Source organism: Primulina eburnea, chromosome 7 (assembly GCF_022965805.1).
Source record: "Primulina eburnea isolate SZY01 chromosome 7, ASM2296580v1, whole genome shotgun sequence".
Taxonomy (NCBI): domain Eukaryota; kingdom Viridiplantae; phylum Streptophyta; class Magnoliopsida; order Lamiales; family Gesneriaceae; genus Primulina; species Primulina eburnea.
In genome coordinates, this window is record NC_133107.1 from 3364590 (window position 1) to 3382633 (window position 18044).

The 18044-nt window shown below is 36.2% G+C and overlaps 4 protein-coding genes and 1 long non-coding RNA gene across 5 annotated transcripts; 3 read left to right on the forward strand and 2 right to left on the reverse strand.

The window, feature by feature from the left end:
* Positions 1-678: 678 nt before the first annotated feature.
* On the forward strand, positions 679-3009 carry LOC140836665 (U-box domain-containing protein 30-like). Its single transcript, XM_073202350.1, has one exon. The coding sequence runs from the start codon at positions 1320-1322 to the stop codon at positions 2667-2669; it is 1350 nt and encodes a 449-aa protein (XP_073058451.1). The 5' UTR covers positions 679-1319; the 3' UTR covers positions 2670-3009.
* A 162-nt stretch (positions 3010-3171) lies between these two features.
* Positions 3172-9460, forward strand: LOC140837367 (pectinesterase inhibitor-like). Its single transcript, XM_073203502.1, has 3 exons — positions 3172-3455; positions 7771-7912; positions 8971-9460. The coding sequence occupies exons 1-3, from the start codon at positions 3304-3306 to the stop codon at positions 9379-9381; spliced, it is 705 nt and encodes a 234-aa protein (XP_073059603.1). The 5' UTR covers positions 3172-3303; the 3' UTR covers positions 9382-9460.
* A 2546-nt stretch (positions 9461-12006) lies between these two features.
* On the reverse strand, positions 12007-12432 carry LOC140836670 (uncharacterized). The gene is made up of 2 exons (XR_012119157.1): positions 12294-12432; positions 12007-12157 (listed from the first exon to the last, which is right to left on the reverse strand). It is a non-coding gene; the product is annotated as an uncharacterized lncRNA (long non-coding RNA).
* A 436-nt stretch (positions 12433-12868) lies between these two features.
* LOC140836669 (pentatricopeptide repeat-containing protein At4g21300) lies at positions 12869-16097 on the forward strand. Its single transcript, XM_073202353.1, has one exon. The coding sequence runs from the start codon at positions 12956-12958 to the stop codon at positions 15488-15490; it is 2535 nt and encodes an 844-aa protein (XP_073058454.1). The 5' UTR covers positions 12869-12955; the 3' UTR covers positions 15491-16097.
* Positions 16098-16308: 211 nt separating this feature from the next.
* LOC140836672 (protein LIGHT-DEPENDENT SHORT HYPOCOTYLS 5-like) lies at positions 16309-17354 on the reverse strand. The gene has a single exon (XM_073202355.1). It carries the CDS (start codon positions 17115-17117, stop codon positions 16488-16490), a length of 630 nt encoding a protein of 209 aa, XP_073058456.1. The 5' UTR covers positions 17118-17354; the 3' UTR covers positions 16309-16487.
* Between the last annotated feature and the right edge of the window lie 690 nt (positions 17355-18044).

The window sequence follows — 18044 nt, forward strand, 5'->3', positions numbered from 1 at the left end:
AGACAAACCTTAGCGAAAACGCTGAGTCCCGAAAGAGGAGTGAAAGTCTTTGGCGAAATTCTACAAAATCAAACCACATGAGATATGCTGGGCATTTAAATGAACGCGTAACAACATCTTGTGATGTATTTTAAATCCGTGATGCCTTGAGCCAAAGCGGAAAATTTCATAATTGTGCTAGAACGCTACAAAATTTTGTGATACATATATTTAATTTTTATTAAAAATATATAAAGAAGTAAATTAAATTTTCAAAAGATGTGTATTTGGGCACATGTGAAATCAAAGTTCAAATGTAGTCAAAGCCACACGGGAAAAGGCAACATTGTCAAGGCGGTCAAGCTGTCACTTTAACATTATTCAAAAGTTATATATTTTAAGCAATTTCCATACACTTTAATATATTTATTAATTTTTAATTCTAAGTGTAGATTTTATTTATTTATTTTTGTTTAAAAATTATTTGTTATTTTATTATGTTAAATTTTAGATTGATGAATTTAAAATACATAGATTTCAAATATATTTTATTGTTAATTTATTTAATAATATTATTATTTGAAATTTTTATGTTTTATATTTTTATTATATAAATAAATAATTTTATAATAAACAATAAAATTAAAATTCGATTTCAATGTATCAACGTAATATTTAAGTCGGGTCTCTCTAAAATGGGCTGGCCCAAGAACAGCAAGGTAGAAGAAAGAGGAGTCTTCGCTGGAGCTGGAGGTACCCTTTTCTCTCACCTCTTTCAATTATTTCTTTCGTTTTCTGCTGAATAACCTGTGATGTCTCCACTTGACGGGGTTTTTTGATTTGGGTCTCGATACTTGTTGCGTTTTTTGCTCAAACCTAGATCTTTTTTCTCGCTCTTTTTCTTGAAGATATGTGTGGGTTACACTTTTAGAAGCTTGAATGGGAAGTGAAAGAGCATTGATTTTTGGGAAGAATATTGATTGTGAATGCCATATGATGTGTTGTATGATGATGTTGATGAGTCTTTTGACCAGTAAAAAGAGATAATCACAGAAAGTGAAAAGCGAGAGAGAGAGAGATAAGGGTGTGTGGAGAGGAAAATAAAGGTGTTCCTTTTGAAAGCGAGGATTGTTGCTTGTTAGTGTCAATGAAAGCGATGTACTTTGAGGATACTTTCATTCTTTGTTCATCCTTTTTCACTGAATTCATGTGTAGTAGTTGTTTGTGTACTGTGCTTTCTTGAAATTGTTCCGGTGGGAAGATTATTGACAGTGTTTTCACACGGGGTTTTTGCCTCAAAAAAAATCGGGCAATTTTTTGGTTGGGGGAAGGTCGCCCAGATGCCTATGTTTCTGCCTTTAAAGAAGGACGGGCTTGTTGGGATTGAGGGTGGTGTAGATGGGCGTGTATTAGATCTGGATACTGCTGTTAAAGATGGAGTTTTGGGTGGAGTGGAGCAAGGGGGTTATGGCGGTGGAGTTGGGGAGAAATTGGATCTGAAAAAGATGATTGAAGAGCTTTATTTAGCAGAAATTCCATCTGTGTTTATTTGTCCTATTTCTCTTGAAACCATGCAAGATCCGGTTACTCTTTGCACTGGGCAAACTTACGAGAAAACCAACATTCTCAAATGGTTTAGCCTGGGGCATTACACTTGCCCCACCACAATGCAAGAACTCTGGGATGACACGGTCACACCGAACAGGACCCTTTACCATTTAATCTATACTTGGTTTTCTCAGAAGTACGTGCAATTGAAGAAGAGATCCGAAGATGCACAGGGTCGGGCATCAGAGCTTCTGATTACACTGAAAAAGGTCAAGGGTCAGGTGCGAATCCAAACATTGAAGGAGCTGAGACTAGTTGTGGGGAGCCATTCAACTGCCAGGAAGACCATTATTGATGAAGGTGGGGTGGCCCTTCTCTTGTCTTTGCTTGGCCCGTTTACTTCGTATGCTGTAGGGTCTGAAGTTATCGCTATTCTTGTGAATTTGAACATGAGTTCTGATTCGAAATCAAATTTGATGCAACCTGCAAAGGTGTCATTAGTTGTGGATATCTTGAATGAAGGGTCGATTGAAACAAAGGTGAATTGTATTCGGCTGATTGAAACATTGATGGAGGAGAAGGATTTCCGTGCTGAAACTATATCAAGCCATAGCCTTTTGGTTGCTTTGATGAGACTTGTGAGGGATAGGAAACAACCTAATGGACAATTACCCGCCCTTGGTCTTCTAAAACTAATTTGCAGACACATGCAAGTCCGAAATTTGATTGTGAGCATTGGAGCTGTGCCTCAATTGGTAGAGTTGATACATTTCTTGAATCCCGAGTGCATGGAACTTGCCCTTTTCGTATTGGATGCCTTATCCTCCTTGCCTGAAGGGAGAGAAGCTCTGAAAGATTGTTCAAACACTATACCAACTATGGTTAAACTTTTAATGAAAATTTCGGAAAACTGTACTCGACATGCACTCTCAATCTTGTGGTCCGTATGCAAATTATCCCCCGAGGAATGCTCCTCGGTGGCTGTGGATGCAGGTCTCGCAGCAAAGCTTCTTCTCGTTATCCAGAGTGGATGCAGTGCCGAACTTAAGCAGCGGGCAGCTGAGCTTTTGAAGCTTTGTAGTCTGAATTATTCCGACACCATCTTCATTTCCAAGTGCAAACTTACCAGAACGATTCAATAAACACCCAATGTTGATTGATATTCTTATGCACATACATGGTTCCGGATTTGAAGACTTGAGATCTTGGACCATTTCAACAAGAATCCGAGACTGTATGATTTCAGGATTTGTGTGATTTTCTTTTGTAAAGTTATAAAAGATTCGGTGGGTGTTAGCATGTTATTTTGTGGAGCTAGCAACTGCAATTGTAATTGTTTAGCAGCTGCATTGTTCCATCAATCTCTGCTATTCTCTGCCGTTCATGGTCCAATTTTCCTTGGCAACTTTGTACAAGTTTTGTTTATTTATGCCTTAATGAGAGTGTAGAGTTTTGGCTAAGTTCATTCAAAATATTGTATTATCAGTCATTTAGGGCTTTATAAGCCGTGCGATCTTATTCAAAATATAATATATTTTATTTTCTAAAAATAAATCTCCCAATTTTTTTTTTAAAAATTTGTCAAAGTCAATAAAGTGGTCCAAAAATCATTCTACTTAATTATATTCCCAAGAAGAAACGTACGTAATGTCCAAGTAATTTAAAATGATTCAATTAATACTGACATATAAATGAGCATTAATTTTGATAACGTAACGACAATAATACTCTTATATTAATAGTTACCCGCTCAACTCTTAACATACAAAATAAAAAATGGCTAATTTAATTGGAATAATCTCAATCGCCGTAATTTTGATGTTTGCCATTCCCGCTTCATTGGCTCGCCACCACCGCGATAAAGACAAGGATGGAGACCTGCGAGATCTTTGCTCCAAAACACATGATCCGGAATTGTGCTGGAAACTGTTGAGAATATACTTGTAGAGAGCGATCCCGAAAACCGACGAACAAATAATCAAATGATCGAAGACTTGAAACACGTAGGAATACGTTTTCCTAAAAACTATATTTGTCCCTTCTCAATGTTACTTAAGGAATCTGACAAATAGTTTTTGGGATATGACAAGCCTTTGCAATATTTTCTACAAGTAACAATAGAAAATATTTAGAACTTGGAATTGTGTATTGAGTTGAAATAATGGGTTTCAAAATAGGTTGTGATTCTTGTATTGTTTTCACAATCACATGCATTATTTGTAGTCACCGAGAAGCCACCTCCAAAAGCCACAATGAATTGATGACATCTCTTCCAAAAAATTACATGCCAAAAGACACGTTGTTTGATTTTAAAAAACTGAAAATTACAAACTGCATGTGGCAGTTATGAAATCAAGATTTTATCTTTTTATCTTATTTAATTATATTGAACAAATTATAACAATCCCCCACTTGTTCAAAATAATTTACCATCCAACTCATACTCGGTGTTTATTAATACAGTATGATATCTTTCGATTTGAATCACACCTTAGTGAAAAAATCACAAAACAAATGTAAAATTAATGATAGCTTAATAGCTTTGAATCACAATTTCTTATTACAATATCGGTGAATTAATCACACATAAACACTCATTTTCACAAGTTCCAGTTTCTTGCTCAGTGCTTTTATAGGCCTTGCACTCATCCATTCTATGAACTTTTCCGAAAGCAACTCTCAACTTCCTTTTAAGACGGCACCATCTTTAAGTTCATATAGGTAAGATTCTTCCAGTATCTATGTTACATTGAGATACTTGTTTCTTGAACTGAATCTTATTAAGAACAATTTATGTTCAACCATCTAACTGTAACATCCAGTACCTTTTCATCAAAGATGGGTCACTTTTAATAAAATACTGCATACTTTCACAATCAATAATTTGTTCTTACCCTTTGAACCTTATATTATTCAAATAATAATATTTGGTAGGGTTGCCATTATTGGTAATTTATTTCAATCAAGGAGTTTTAATCCCATCTTCCTCGATGTAGATTTTACTAATTCTCTTGTAAGAGGTTTAGTAAAAGGATCTGCTAGATTTTCACTAGATTTCACGTATGTGAGAGAAATAATTCCACTTTTAATTAATTTTCTCACATAAGTATGTCTTAGGCTTATATGCCTAGATTTTCCATTGTATATCTCATTATATGCCCTTGCAAGAGTGGCTTGACTATCACATAATATTGATATTGAACCAATAGTTTTTAAAGTCAAAGGTATTTCGCACAAAAGATCGCGTAACCATTCTGCCTCTTTTCCTGCTTCGGCTAATGCAATAAATTCTGACTCCATGGTGGAATGTGTTATGCAAGTTTGTTTCTTGGATTTCCAAGATATTGCACCTCCTCCAAGAGTAAACACCCACCCGGAGGTAGATTTATTGTCTCCAACACTCGATATCCAACTAGCATCTGTATATCCTTCTAATATAGCAGGAAAATTTGAATAGTGCAATCCAAGGTTCTTGGTTTTCTTTAAATAACCAAAAACTCTTCCAATAGCCTTCCAATGATCACTATTTGGATTATTGATAAACCTACTCAATTTACTAACCGCAAAAGCAATGTCTGGCCTTGTACATTGCAATGCATACATTAGGCTACCAATTGCACTTGCATACTCAAGTTGTGCCACTGTCCTTCCATTATTTTTTGATTAGTTTGATGCTTGGATCAATTGGAGTACTAGCTTCTTTGATATTCAAATGTTTGAACTTATCAAGCATTTTCTCAATATAATGTGCTTGGTTTAGTTCATAACCCCCACTGTTTCTTGTAACTTTAATCCCAAGTATAACATCCACTTGTCCAAGATCCTTCATTTTGAATATCGAAGATAGAAACCTCTTTGTTTCAAATATGCCTTTCATGTTATTACTTACTATTAACAAATCATCAACATAGAGACAAATAAATATGATGCAATTTTCAAAACATTTATGATAAAGACATTTATCAACAGTATTGTGAACAAAACCATTTGAAATAATACTATTATCAAATTTTGCATGCCATTGTTTTGGGGCTTGCTTCAAACCATATAAGGATTTCAATAATTTGCATACTTTCTTCTCATTTCTTGGTAGAACAAAACCTTCAGGTTGTTCCATGTATACCTCCTCATCGAGATCACCATTAAGAAATGCCGTTTTTACATCCATTTGATGTACTATTAAATCATGAATAGAGGCTAATGCAAATAAAATTCTTATGGTTGTAATTCTGGCAACAGGAGCATATGTGTCAAAATAATCGATTCCTTCTTGTTGTTTATACCCTTTAGCTACTAGTCTAGCTTTGAATGTTAGAAGTGTTCCATCACTATGATATTTTCTTCTAAACACCCACTTACAACCAATAGGCTTAGAACCATAAGGTAAATCAACAAGTTCCCAAGTGTGATTTGATAAAATAGAATTCATTTCGTCATCTACAGCATCTTTCCAAAAACTAGAATCTCTTGAAGACATAGCTTCCTTATATGTCATAGGATCACTTTCAATCTGTAATACAATTGGGATTGTTCTCACTATTTCTTTTCTACTTCCTTCTACCAAGCACAGAGATATTAATTGAGAATCAATCTCATTAGGATCTATATATTTTATTTTCCTTGTTCTTTTGCTTTTTCTAGGTTCAAAGGTTTTTTCAATAACCTTAGTAGATTTTTCATTTTGTGATCCATCTACAATCTTCTCTTGAGATTTATTGTATAGAACTAATTTAGTACTATCTTCCACAGTGAGTGAATCTTCAAAAAATTCAACATCCCTAGATTCTATTATAACGTTAGATTCTAAATCTAGAAGTCTATATGCTTTACTATTTGTAGCATATCCAACAAATGCACATTTAATTCCTCTTGGACCTAATTTAGTCCTCGTTGGGTTGGTGTTTTTGCAATAAGCAAGACACCCCCACACCCTTAAGTAACTTATATTTGGTTTTCTTCTTTTCCATATCTCATAAGGTGATATATTATTCTTTTTTAGAGGAATTCGATTCACAATATGACATGCAGCTAGCAATGCCTCTCCCCATAACATAAATGGCAATTTTGCATTTAAAATCATAGAATTTATCATTTCTACAAATGTTCGATTTTTTCTTTCCGCCAAACCATTTTGTTCGGGAGTTCGAGGTGCGGAACATTGATGCAAAATTCCATTTTCTTCACAAAATAAATTAAATTCGTTTGAGAAATATTCACCACCTCTATCACTCCTAAGTATTTTAATCTTTTTATTAAGTTGGTTTTCTACTAAAGCTTTATATACTTTAAACATGTTAAAGGCTTCATCCTTATGTTTTATTAAATAAACAAAAGTGTACCTCGAACAATCATCTATAAAGGTTATAAAATATCTATTTCCTCCTCTTGTTAACATTCCATTTAGTTCACAAATATCCGAATGAACAAGATCTAGAGTTTGAGTATTTCTTTCAACATTTTGAAATGGTTTCTTAGTCATCTTGCATTTAACACAAATTTCACATTTTTTAAATTTATTTAAATCACAAGATATAAGGCCACATTTAACCATTCTGTTCATTGTAGATTTTCCTATATGTGCTAATCTACTATGCCATAAAGAAATAGAGTCAATCATGTAAGCAGAAGAAATACATTTATTTATTTCATTGTCACTAGTACATAATTTGACCATCCCATCACAAGAAAATCCTTTCCCAACAAAGTTATTAGACATTGAAAGAGTCAATTTTCCAGACTCATATACAGCCTTAATCTTTGCTTTGCTAAGAAGTTCACCACTCACTAGATTTCGATTCATGTCCGGAACGTGAAGAACATTTATCAAAGTTATTGTTTTTCCTGAAGTAAAGTTTAAAACTGCACTTCCTTTACCAACAACTTTGGAACGCCCTTCATTTCCCATTTGAATCTCTTGTCCATCTTCAATTTCTTGATAATTTTTGAACAATGACTTATCATATGCAACATGGACTGTAGCACATGTGTCATACCACCAACCTAGAACTTTTCCTTGAACAACATTAACATGACTTATAGTTGCCACAATGTTGTTCATTTCCACGGAGTTAACCTTTGCCTCTTTATCACTTGGTTTCTTTTTAAACCTGCAATCTCGAGCATAATGCCCGGATTTTCCACAAACAAAGCATGCTCCCTTGGACTTCCTTTTGAGTTTATCTATGGATTTTTTCGGACCAAATGGATTTCCTATCCTTTTATTGTTATTGTTGAATTTTGTAGGCTGATTTATGACGTTGGCTTTAGATGTGCCTTCATAAGAATTTTCATTCTTATCTCTTGTCATGGATTCTTCCTCAATACGCATATGCTTTTGTATTTGTTCCAAGGAAAAATTTTCAGAACTATGAAGAATCCTTTTCCGGTAACTTTTCCACGTAGATGGCAATTTTGCAATGATTGCACCCACTTGAAAGGATTCCGGTAACTCGATCTCAACAGCCCTCATTTTGTTAACAATAACTTGCAGTTCATGTACTTGAGGCAACAATGGTTTATCATCAAGAAATTTAAAATCAATGTACTTTGAAATTAAAAATTTCTTTGTACCTTCTTCTTCCGCTTTATACTTGTTTTCTAATGCTTGCCATATTTCCTTAGCAGATGTGGTGTTTGTGTAGAGATCGTAAAGACGATCGGACAAAGCATTTAAAATATGACCGCGACACATCAAATCATCTTCTTGCCTTTTCTCTCTTTTAGCCCTTAGTTCTTTATTTTCTCCATCGGTAGGTGCTGGAATTTCTTCCAAATTTGGATCCAGAATATAGAAGATCTTCATTGCTGTAAGTAGAAATTTAAGCTTGTCTTGCCATCTCGTAAAATTCGTACCATCAAACCTATCAAGTTTGACCATGTCTTGATTCATAAACTTCAATGTTGCCATGTTTGTTCCACTCTCCATCTTCACGAATTTCAGATTGCAACAAAATATAGTTTTTAGATTGTTGAGAATATACTTGTAGAGAGCGATCCCGAAAACCGACGAACAAATAATCAAATGATCGAAGACTTGAAACACGTAGGAATACGTTTTCCTAAAAACTATATTTGTCCCTTCTCAATGTTACTTAAGGAATCTGACAAATAGTTTTTGGGATATGACAAGCCTTTGCAATATTTTCTACAAGTAACAATAGAAAATATTTAGAACTTGGAATTGTGTATTGAGTTGAAATAATGGGTTTCAAAATAGGTTGTGATTCTTGTATTGTTTTCACAATCACATGCATTATTTGTAGTCACCGAGAAGCCACCTCCAAAAGCCACAATGAATTGATGACATCTCTTCCAAAAAATTACATGCCAAAAGACACGTTGTTTGATTTTAAAAAACTGAAAATTACAAACTGCATGTGGCAGTTATGAAATCAAGATTTTATCTTTTTATCTTATTTAATTATATTGAACAAATTATAACAGAAACTTCTTAAACCAGAGCGTAGCAGATTCCACACCGACACCACAGGTGTGGTTGAAGTCGCCATAAAATTTGCTAAAGGAATAGCGGATGAAATCCAGGATAAAATCAGCCGCCTTGGCGAGGAGTCCAATAACGAAAAAATGAAGGAGAAATACTGGTCGTGCTCCAAGAACTACGGCGATGCGATCCGTGATCTGAATGAGGCGAAAAGGATGCTGCGTAAGCGCGAGTATAGCGCCTTTCCCGTGCTAGTCGATGATGTTATTGATGAACTGAAGAGCTGCCACAACAATTTTGATAATGGCACGTTCGATCCCGCGCACATTCAGAACAGGAATGTAGAATTCCGAGTGTATGCGGATCTACTGAAGGTGGCTGTGGACTGTTTGTTGAAGGAGCGGAGGGACTAATAAAGTAGAACTTGCTGGGGAATTGCCATGCAAGAGATGATTTTGAATAAATAGATTTGTGATAAATAATTTTTCGAGAAACAATTATTAAAAGCGTTAAAGAGAAATAATACGTTTTTACCTATTCTAAACATTTTGTACATATAAATAGGTTGGCGGTTTGCTAGAAGTCTCAATTGAGTTTGAACAATTTCTTTCTGCACTCGTCTATTGACAGAGCTTGCATCAATGAAGAATTCTTCTTTCAATTCATTCTATGTTTTCTATTAACAATCTTCATGTTACGATTGTTGGTGTTACTTCAATCAAAATGTTTGGTGGTGGGAATTGAAATTCAAGATTGGCTGGAAAATGAGGATCACTGTTTGCATTATTCGAAGTTTATACAGTATACTACGTTTCTTGGATCACGTTGTGTGTGCGTCAAAATGCAAATGCAATTGATACCTACTGGACTGAATTCCCATGAACTTGAATTTCTTGTTCAAGCGCTTTAATTTCTGACATACATCAAAACATGGACCAAATTTTCAAAACCCATTGTATGCAGTGTCCTATCTATCTCATTCAATCGTGTTGGTGATCGTTAATGTCCTTATATATTCGTTTCAAATAATCAATTCCCAGGTAAAATCTACACGTACCAGAGCACGTGAAGGAATAAATATTATCATTGGATTGCATTCCATGAATTTGAGTTCTCGTGGAAAGTAACGTTAAATAAGTATAATTCCAAATTATGTTTTTTTTTTCTTTTTTCACACGAGTCTCAAGGCATTAACCAAGAATATAGCAAAGATATTTATGTTTCAATTGGAAACGCAGTATTAGTTGGATCTTTTTGAATGAAAAGCTAACCAAACATGGATTGATTTATGATGTGACCGAGTAAAAAATGGTGCAAGATGCGTGAGCAATTTAATCGGGTCGGGTTATGCAAATGATGAGATATATCCATACCATAAATTTTTTTCCCGAGAAAAGCTGACAAACACGAAGATAACCACGTGAATGGACGACAAAAAGATGTCTGACATAGCCACTCTGATTCTAAAATAAGCAGAACAAAAAAAACTAATGTAGCAAAGAGAATTGAAGGGAAATATAATTTCCATTGTAAATTGATTTCCCTAATATTATCTTTTCTTTGTAGATTTGATTGAATATAATATTTAATTATGGTTTTGCCTTTCTAGATAGTTAAGATTTTATTGTGCTATAATATCTTCCTTGAATTTAATTTCCTATTGATAAGATTATGTGGAATATTGAGTTTTATCTTTCTAGATATTATCTTTGTGATAAATATCTTCTAGATATAATATTTATGATAATGATTTACATGATATGGTATTATTGATTTGTTTCTAATAGAATTCTTGTTTACCATATCTTATAGATTTCTTTATGGAAGGAAAACTCTAGGGGAGATAAAAGCTCTACATAAGAGTCTATCAACGTGAGAGGAAAGTGGGTGAATAGAGAGAAGATTGTAGAGAGAGAGACTAAGAGAAATTCATAGAGTTTTAGTGGAGGAGTTTTTCGTGGAAAGTTTTCGTGAAGAGTTTTCACGTGAGAAGATTTTCGTGGGAGTTCTTCGTGGTGGTCTTTTCTCTCGGTCAAATATTCACTCACATGTGCACGTTCAGAATTTCAGAGAAAACTTTATTCAAGAGACGTTGCTGTGCTGGTTTACGTGTTGCCCTGAATGTTGCCAACATCTACAGACAACATCCGTAACGATGTTGGCTGAAGATCGTGTGTAGCTGCTCGTGTTTTTAGGGATCTCGTTTTTGCTTTCTTATTCATGTTTTAATATTGTTGGTTGTTTTTAGAAAGCTTTATTTCCTCAACTTGTTGAGGAAATTGATTTTTGTCATAATCACTAGTGTTAGATTTTTTGTAAACAATTGATTTTTCTAGTGATTAATTTTTGCCATAAGGCACCGCACAAGTATTTATACTTGTGCATATTTAATCTTGTCCATCTAATTATTTAAAGTGAATTTGTGTTATTAATTTTCCGCTGCGTATAGATGTTGTCCGAGATGTTGTAACATCTGGCACAACATTTAATTCTGATAAAACACGAATTTACTGTTTTACATCATATTCTGATATTTTTATTATTTTCGATATCTGTCGCACAAAATAATCCTTACAAGAATGATGTAAAAGTGATGTCTATTCTAGATGATAAATGATATAGGCAAGATAGATGTTAATGAATGACTTAATATTTAAACCAACATGGTATTTATAGAGAGAAAGTCAACGATGACCTTGTTTTCAGTGCTTTTCTGACACGTCAAACTGTCCATTTCGTCTTGTCAAATTCATGCGATTTTGTCGGTAATGATTATTAAGATAAGGTATCACATATTTGTGCACTCGAATGATGTGCTATTATCGAGGTAATCCGGGTACAAAACCATCACCCGTGAACTCGTCTGGAAGCCCGAGCTTCCGGTAACCTGAGGGATGATGTCTCGGACATTCATTTGTCCGGCTATTTGTCGGATTGACCCAAAACTTATCATAAAATGATCCATGACCCGGGCCTCTCGGGGTATCAATATACTTATGTCAACAATTAAAGATAAAGAACAGATAAAGAGCTACCACTGAAAGAGAGAAGGGAAGTTCACTTTGGTTTCCAGTGACAAACAAAAGCTTTAGTACGAGATAACAGTTATAGATACAAGAGTTTGCCATCACCGCACACGATTGCAATAAAACTCCTTTACTGATCTTCTCTCCACTTCCGATCTCTCATCTAAACCCACATCGAAAACCAGAAAATGTATAAGCACTCAGCAAAATATAAGTTACACACGTGTCTTCTTGCACAAATCAAGGTACAGATTGCGACATTCACCGAGTAATTGTGAAAGCTAAATATTTTTTGGCACCTGAAAATGAGATTTAGACATTTGGATCAATGAGTTCTCCATTCAAGAACTCTCGGTGGGCAGCAAAGGGCCAGATGAAGCCTTGCCAGGCGAGCGAGTTAGCCAATGGTACGTCAATGACGATCTCCTTCATGGTTGGCTTTTTATCATCCCTGATGGCAATCAGGTAGCTCGTACCGACCCACCCGATCCATCCAGCAATGTACAAGAACAAGATCCCTGGAGTGATTAATTCACCCCAGTGTCTCTGATCCCCGCTAACGATCAAGTGAGGTAAGCCATCGGATCCACACAACAGGCCCTGCTTACCGTAATTCTCGAACCTGCCGGATCATGAGCAGCACAAGATGCATTCTTTTACAACATTTGATCGTAGACATGCGCTTTTTATAACTATATGTTTGGTATGATATCAGAAAAAAATAATATAAATACAAAATTATTTTCAAAATATAAATATAATCAAATTTTTTAAAAAAACAATATGAAATTATTTAAAAATTATAATTACACCGAGTATGAAAATAAGGAAAACAGATATTGTAAATAAAAATAAAATTTAATATTAACCCAGTTTGGCCGAAGCAATGGAGGCAGGTTTTAAGACGCTTGAACTGAGGAAAAATTTTTGGCAGAATGGTAATTGGAACTCAATTGCATAAATGCTCAAGAGGATTTTAGTTTCATTCGCGTCGATCCTCTTGAAAGACCCGCCTTGCAATAAACATTGTTACCACACAACCATTCGTCACCTATCAAGCGATGTCCTTCATTTTCCCTTCACTGAGGACGTTTTGGCATCCCGTCTCGCACCACTTTTACCAATAAAAGACCCTTCTTTATCTCCCTACGTTGCTCAACAAGTGCTGCAAATCCACGCCCAGATTACTGTAAATGGATTTCGTAACATGGTTATTTTGGGAGCAAGAATCTTGGGTATGTACATTCTGTGTAACAGATATTTTGATGCTAAGAAATTGTTTTTTCAGCTTCAGTTGCGCTATGCTGCCCCTTGGAATTGGATGATACGAGGATTTACGGTGATGGGTTATTTCGATATTGCAATTTTGTTTTACTTCAAGATGCTCGCTTTTGGTACTCTTCCAGATAAATACACTTTTCCTTTCGTGATCAAAGCTTGTGGTGGCTTGCACGCTGTTGATTTACTGAAATATATTCATGCGATGATTCGAGATATGGGTTTTGAATTGGATGTGTATGTGGGCAGTGCTTTGGTCAAATTCTATTCGGAGAATGATGCTTTAGACCTTGCACGTGGGTTGTTTGATAAATTGCCGTTAAGGGATATTGTTTTGTGGAATATGATGCTTAATGGTTATTTAATGTACGATGAGTTGATGCACAATGTAATTGGGTTGTTTGAAGACATGAGGAAAGGTGGAGTGAAGCCCGATACTGTAACTTACGCTTGTGTTCTTAGCATGTGTGGTTCTAAATCGATCGAGCAGTTTGGTGCTCAGATTCACAGCTTAGTCATCAGGTGTGGCTTGGAGATGGAAGCTCCGGTGGCCAACTCTCTAGTCTCAATGTACGCAAAATCCCGTTGCGTGTCTGAGGCTAGAAAGCTGTTTGATTCTGTCATGCAACATGATCTTGTCACTTGGAATGGGATGATTGGAGGGTACGTTCAAAATGGATTTATGAATGATGCATTGGTTTTGTTTCGGAAAATGGTTTCATCTGTTGTGAAACCAGACTCAAGAACTTTTGCAACTCTGCTCCCATCAGTCTGTGAACTGGGGTGCCTCGAACTAGGAAAGGAAATGCATTGTTATATTATGAGATATGGGTTGTTATTGGATTTGTTTCTGAAGAACGCTTTGATTGATATGTATTTCAAGTGCAAGGATGTTGATAACGCCTGCAAGGTCTTTGACCAAAACTCTGCAGTGGATATAGTCGTATACTCCGCCATGATCTCAGGATTTGTGCTCAATGGGATGAGCATTGATGCCTTGGAAGTTTTTCGATGGTTGCTTTGTAAGAAACTCAAGCCCAACGCCATAACTTTATCAAGTGTTCTTCCTGCTTGTGCAGGTTTGGCTAGCCTGAAATTGGGTCAAGAATTGCATGGTAACATCATAAGAAAGGGGCTTGAGGGTAGGTGTTACGTTGGAAGTGCATTAACGGACATGTACGCAAAATGCGGAAGGGTAGATCTTGGTCATCTAGTTTTCAATAGGATGAATGAACGTGACTCCATATGTTGGAACTCGATCATTACTAGCTGTAGCCAGAATGGAAAACCTGAAGTGGCCATAGATCTTTTCCGACGCATGAGGATGGAAGGAGCTGAGTATGACCCTGTAACCATATCAGCTGCTCTGTCTGCCTGTTCAAACTTGTCTGCTCTGCATTATGGAAAACAGATACACAGCTTTATGATCCGAAATCCATTCAATTCCGATATATTTGCTGATAGTGCACTAGTAGACATGTACGCTAAATGTGGCAATTTGGATCTAGCACAACATGTTTTCGACACCATGGAGTCCAAAAATGAAGTATCTTGGAATAGCATTATCGCTGCATATGGCAACCATGGCCATCTGAAGCAATGCCTAGCCTTATTTCATAGAATGGAGGATCAGGGATTTCAACCCGACCATGTCACTTTTCTTGCCATTTTATCAGCTTTTGGCCATTCGGGGGATGTTGAGGAAGGAAAACGCTACTTCAATATCATGACCCAAAATTATGGAATTTCACCAAGGATTGAACATTATGCAAGCTTAATTGATATGTTTGGTCGTTATGGTCGTTTAGAAGAAGCGCTTCAAGTGATTAAGGGCATGCCATTTACTCCTGACGCAGGCATATGGGGCACATTATTGGGTGCTTGCCGAGTTCATGGAAACCTCGAGCTAGCTGAAATGGCTTCCGAGCCACTATTTAATTTGGAACCACACAATTCTGGTTACTATATGCTGCTATCAAACCTGCATGCAGATTCTGGAAAATGGGAGCGGGTTCATCAAATCCGACATATTATGAAAGAACGTGGAGTGATCAAACTACCTGGTTACAGCTGGATTGAACTCAATAAGTCCTCGCATATGTTTGCCGCTGCGGATAAATATCACCCTCAATCTTGTGAAATCTATCTGTTGTTGAAAAATTTGCTTATTGAGCTCCAGAACGAAGGATATGTTCCTCTTCTGTGTCTTCCAGAATGAAGGAATTTTTCTTATGATTTTCATTTTCCCCTTCCGAAGCCTCTATATATATCTAGTGGTGGCCTACTATGCACGACACTTGCATATGTATCACTATTCGGCAACGTTCATTTCTATAATCTGTTTTGTGGCCACGGAGCATATTTATGAGCATTAATCTGATTTTTTTTTCCATGCTCCTCCTGTGCGCAAATTTTCAGCAAAAATATCAAAGTGCCAGGGATTGCTCAAAGTCATCTATCAGCATCCCTTATTTTTTCGTTTCTTTTTTAATGAGCACGATCATCTTGATCTTGTCTTGTTCTATTTACTCTTGAATCATCCTAGAAATTGAGGGTTGTTTTTGTTATGAAACACATTAAAGAAATTTTGTAATTTTCTTTTGAAGGCGATCACCATGATCAGTCGCTTTTGCTAGTCACCTTTTGGTAAAGGTGGTGTGGTCTGTCAGCGTTTCAGGTGGAGGACAAATTTGACGGTTCACAACCGTACGCCTATGTGATGCAGCAAGTGATAATTATGAAGTCAGGATATCGACACTGTTTGGGACTTGAGATAAAGCTGTGTCGAGAAGAAAATTTCTTTTCGGTCCCTCTCTTTGTGTAGACATAAATTTTTTTTAAAAAAAATAAAAAATTCTGGCTTAGCTCTATTTATTCCCAACATGATTATTCACTGGAATTCCTTAGCCTTTTTCCCACGATCGTCCAACTCAACACATATATATATTGCTTCAATATATATACATGCAGTGAAATTAATTTATCCAGAGAAAGTAATATGTGGTACTGACAACTTTGATAAAATAATTTAAAAGCTGGCACCAATGCCAGTGTAATTCTAATTAAAGATCCATTCTTAAACTGGTGACCAATTCGGCACAAGCCAACAGATGAGTTCATCACCATCACTTATTCAGGAAACTATGAATATTATAGCAGCAGATTAGTTCTAGAAATAAAGCAATGATTATGGATAAACACCGGTAGCTAGCTAGTTAGAAACAGGCCGGCAAAGAAATTCTATTACTGACAGAGTTCCTGTCGGCACCAGATGATCCCGCCGCCATGATCATCATGCCACCACCGTGACCATCTTCATCGTGTTCCTCTATCATGGGTGCTTCCACTTGCTTCTGAGGCTTCTTACGCTTCTTTTTCTCGTAAGCAATCCCTCTCGCCTTCGCTTGACTGTCCCGGACGTCCCTCAGATACAACCTCACTGCCCGTGCCCCAAAAGGATTAGCCTCCGGAGTCCCACCATTCTCTTCAAAGGCCGCGCGTAAGCGGCCCACGAGCGCGTCGAGGCTACCCCACGCCTGCTTCAGCGGACACGAGCATGGAGCCGGGGGGTGAGAGTGGCCGAAGAAGAGGCAGGTGGTGTTGTGAACCTTGGTTTTCCCAAACTGATCGAGGTACTTGAGGAATTCAAGTATGTGCGCCCCGCTGCAACGTGAGAGCACCAGCGGCGGCTTGTGGTTCCTTAGGTACTGCCCGAAGGTGTTCCAGTCTCGCCGCTTCTGAGACTCGTAACGGCTCAGAGACGTTTTCTGGCTGCCGATATTATCTGATGGAGCGCCGTTAATGTCGTTGGAATTGAACCGGTTTAGAATAGTTGCCACCGACATTTTCACACTGCATGTCCTAGATAGATATGTTTTTCTAGAAAAATGAAATCCTGTAATGGTCTGGTCGCAGAAAATAAGACTACTGAAATTCGATTAAGTAGTAATGGAGGTGAAAGACTTGATTAATACGTAGATGATGATATAGGTAGGTAACAAAGGGGCCTGGGCCTGGATGCAGAAATCCCCCACAGAGCGGACGAGACGTGATGACAGTTTGCACATCACTTCAACCTGTCCTTTCTCATATATTTTTTTGGGGAAAATTCCAATTTTGGTAGTACAAATCTTGCAGTGTAGGGTTATATCAGAGTAATCAATCTACTTTTAAGCTCAATCAAAGGGGTGGAGTTTGTTCCCAGTCCTTTTGACCAATATAATATTCATCTTGCATGGGATCTCCTCACTTTAGGTTAGATTCAATACACACAGCAAATATATTTGCACACATACTCAAAAAAATATTTATATATTTATATAATATATGAGAGTGTTAATTAACTTATCAGGAACAAGCTCCTAAACAAACATAAAAACAGTTATTTTTCCAAATATATATTAAATAAAATTGTTTTTTCCAATATTTATATATTTGTCTCTTTTTTATTTTATGTTGTTAGAATGTTGATATATAAGAAAAACATATTCTTATCCATAAAGTGCTTATATCTCATAATCATTCTCTTGCCACCAATTCATATTTAGGAAAAAAAAAAGTTTAAATAGTATCAGTGGGGTTTTCTCATTATTTTTTCTTAATGGCAGCAATTTTGTGTTTGAATTAGTGAAAACCATTATTACATATATATATATATATATATATATATATATATATATATATATATATATATATATATAAATTTGTTATATATATATAAATTAGTGAAAACCATTAAATATAAATTAGTGAAAACCATTAAATTTGTAGAT

Bases quoted from the DNA above. Each gene is read 5' to 3' on its own strand.
- LOC140836665 (XM_073202350.1), top strand. From the start codon at position 1,320: ATGCCTATGTTTCTGCCTTTAAAGAAGGACGGGCTTGTTGGGATTGAG.
- LOC140837367 (XM_073203502.1), top strand. From the start codon at position 3,304: ATGGCTAATTTAATTGGAATAATCTCAATCGCCGTAATTTTGATGTTT. The intron at 3,456-7,770 runs GTTGAGAATATA...TGAATTTTGTAG, and splicing joins CCGGAATTGTGCTGGAAACT to GCTGATTTATGACGTTGGCT. The intron at 7,913-8,970 runs GTAACTTTTCCA...AAATTATAACAG, and splicing joins CTATGAAGAATCCTTTTCCG to AAACTTCTTAAACCAGAGCG.
- LOC140836669 (XM_073202353.1), top strand. From the start codon at position 12,956: ATGCTCAAGAGGATTTTAGTTTCATTCGCGTCGATCCTCTTGAAAGAC.
- LOC140836672 (XM_073202355.1), bottom strand. From the start codon at position 17,117: ATGTCGGTGGCAACTATTCTAAACCGGTTCAATTCCAACGACATTAAC.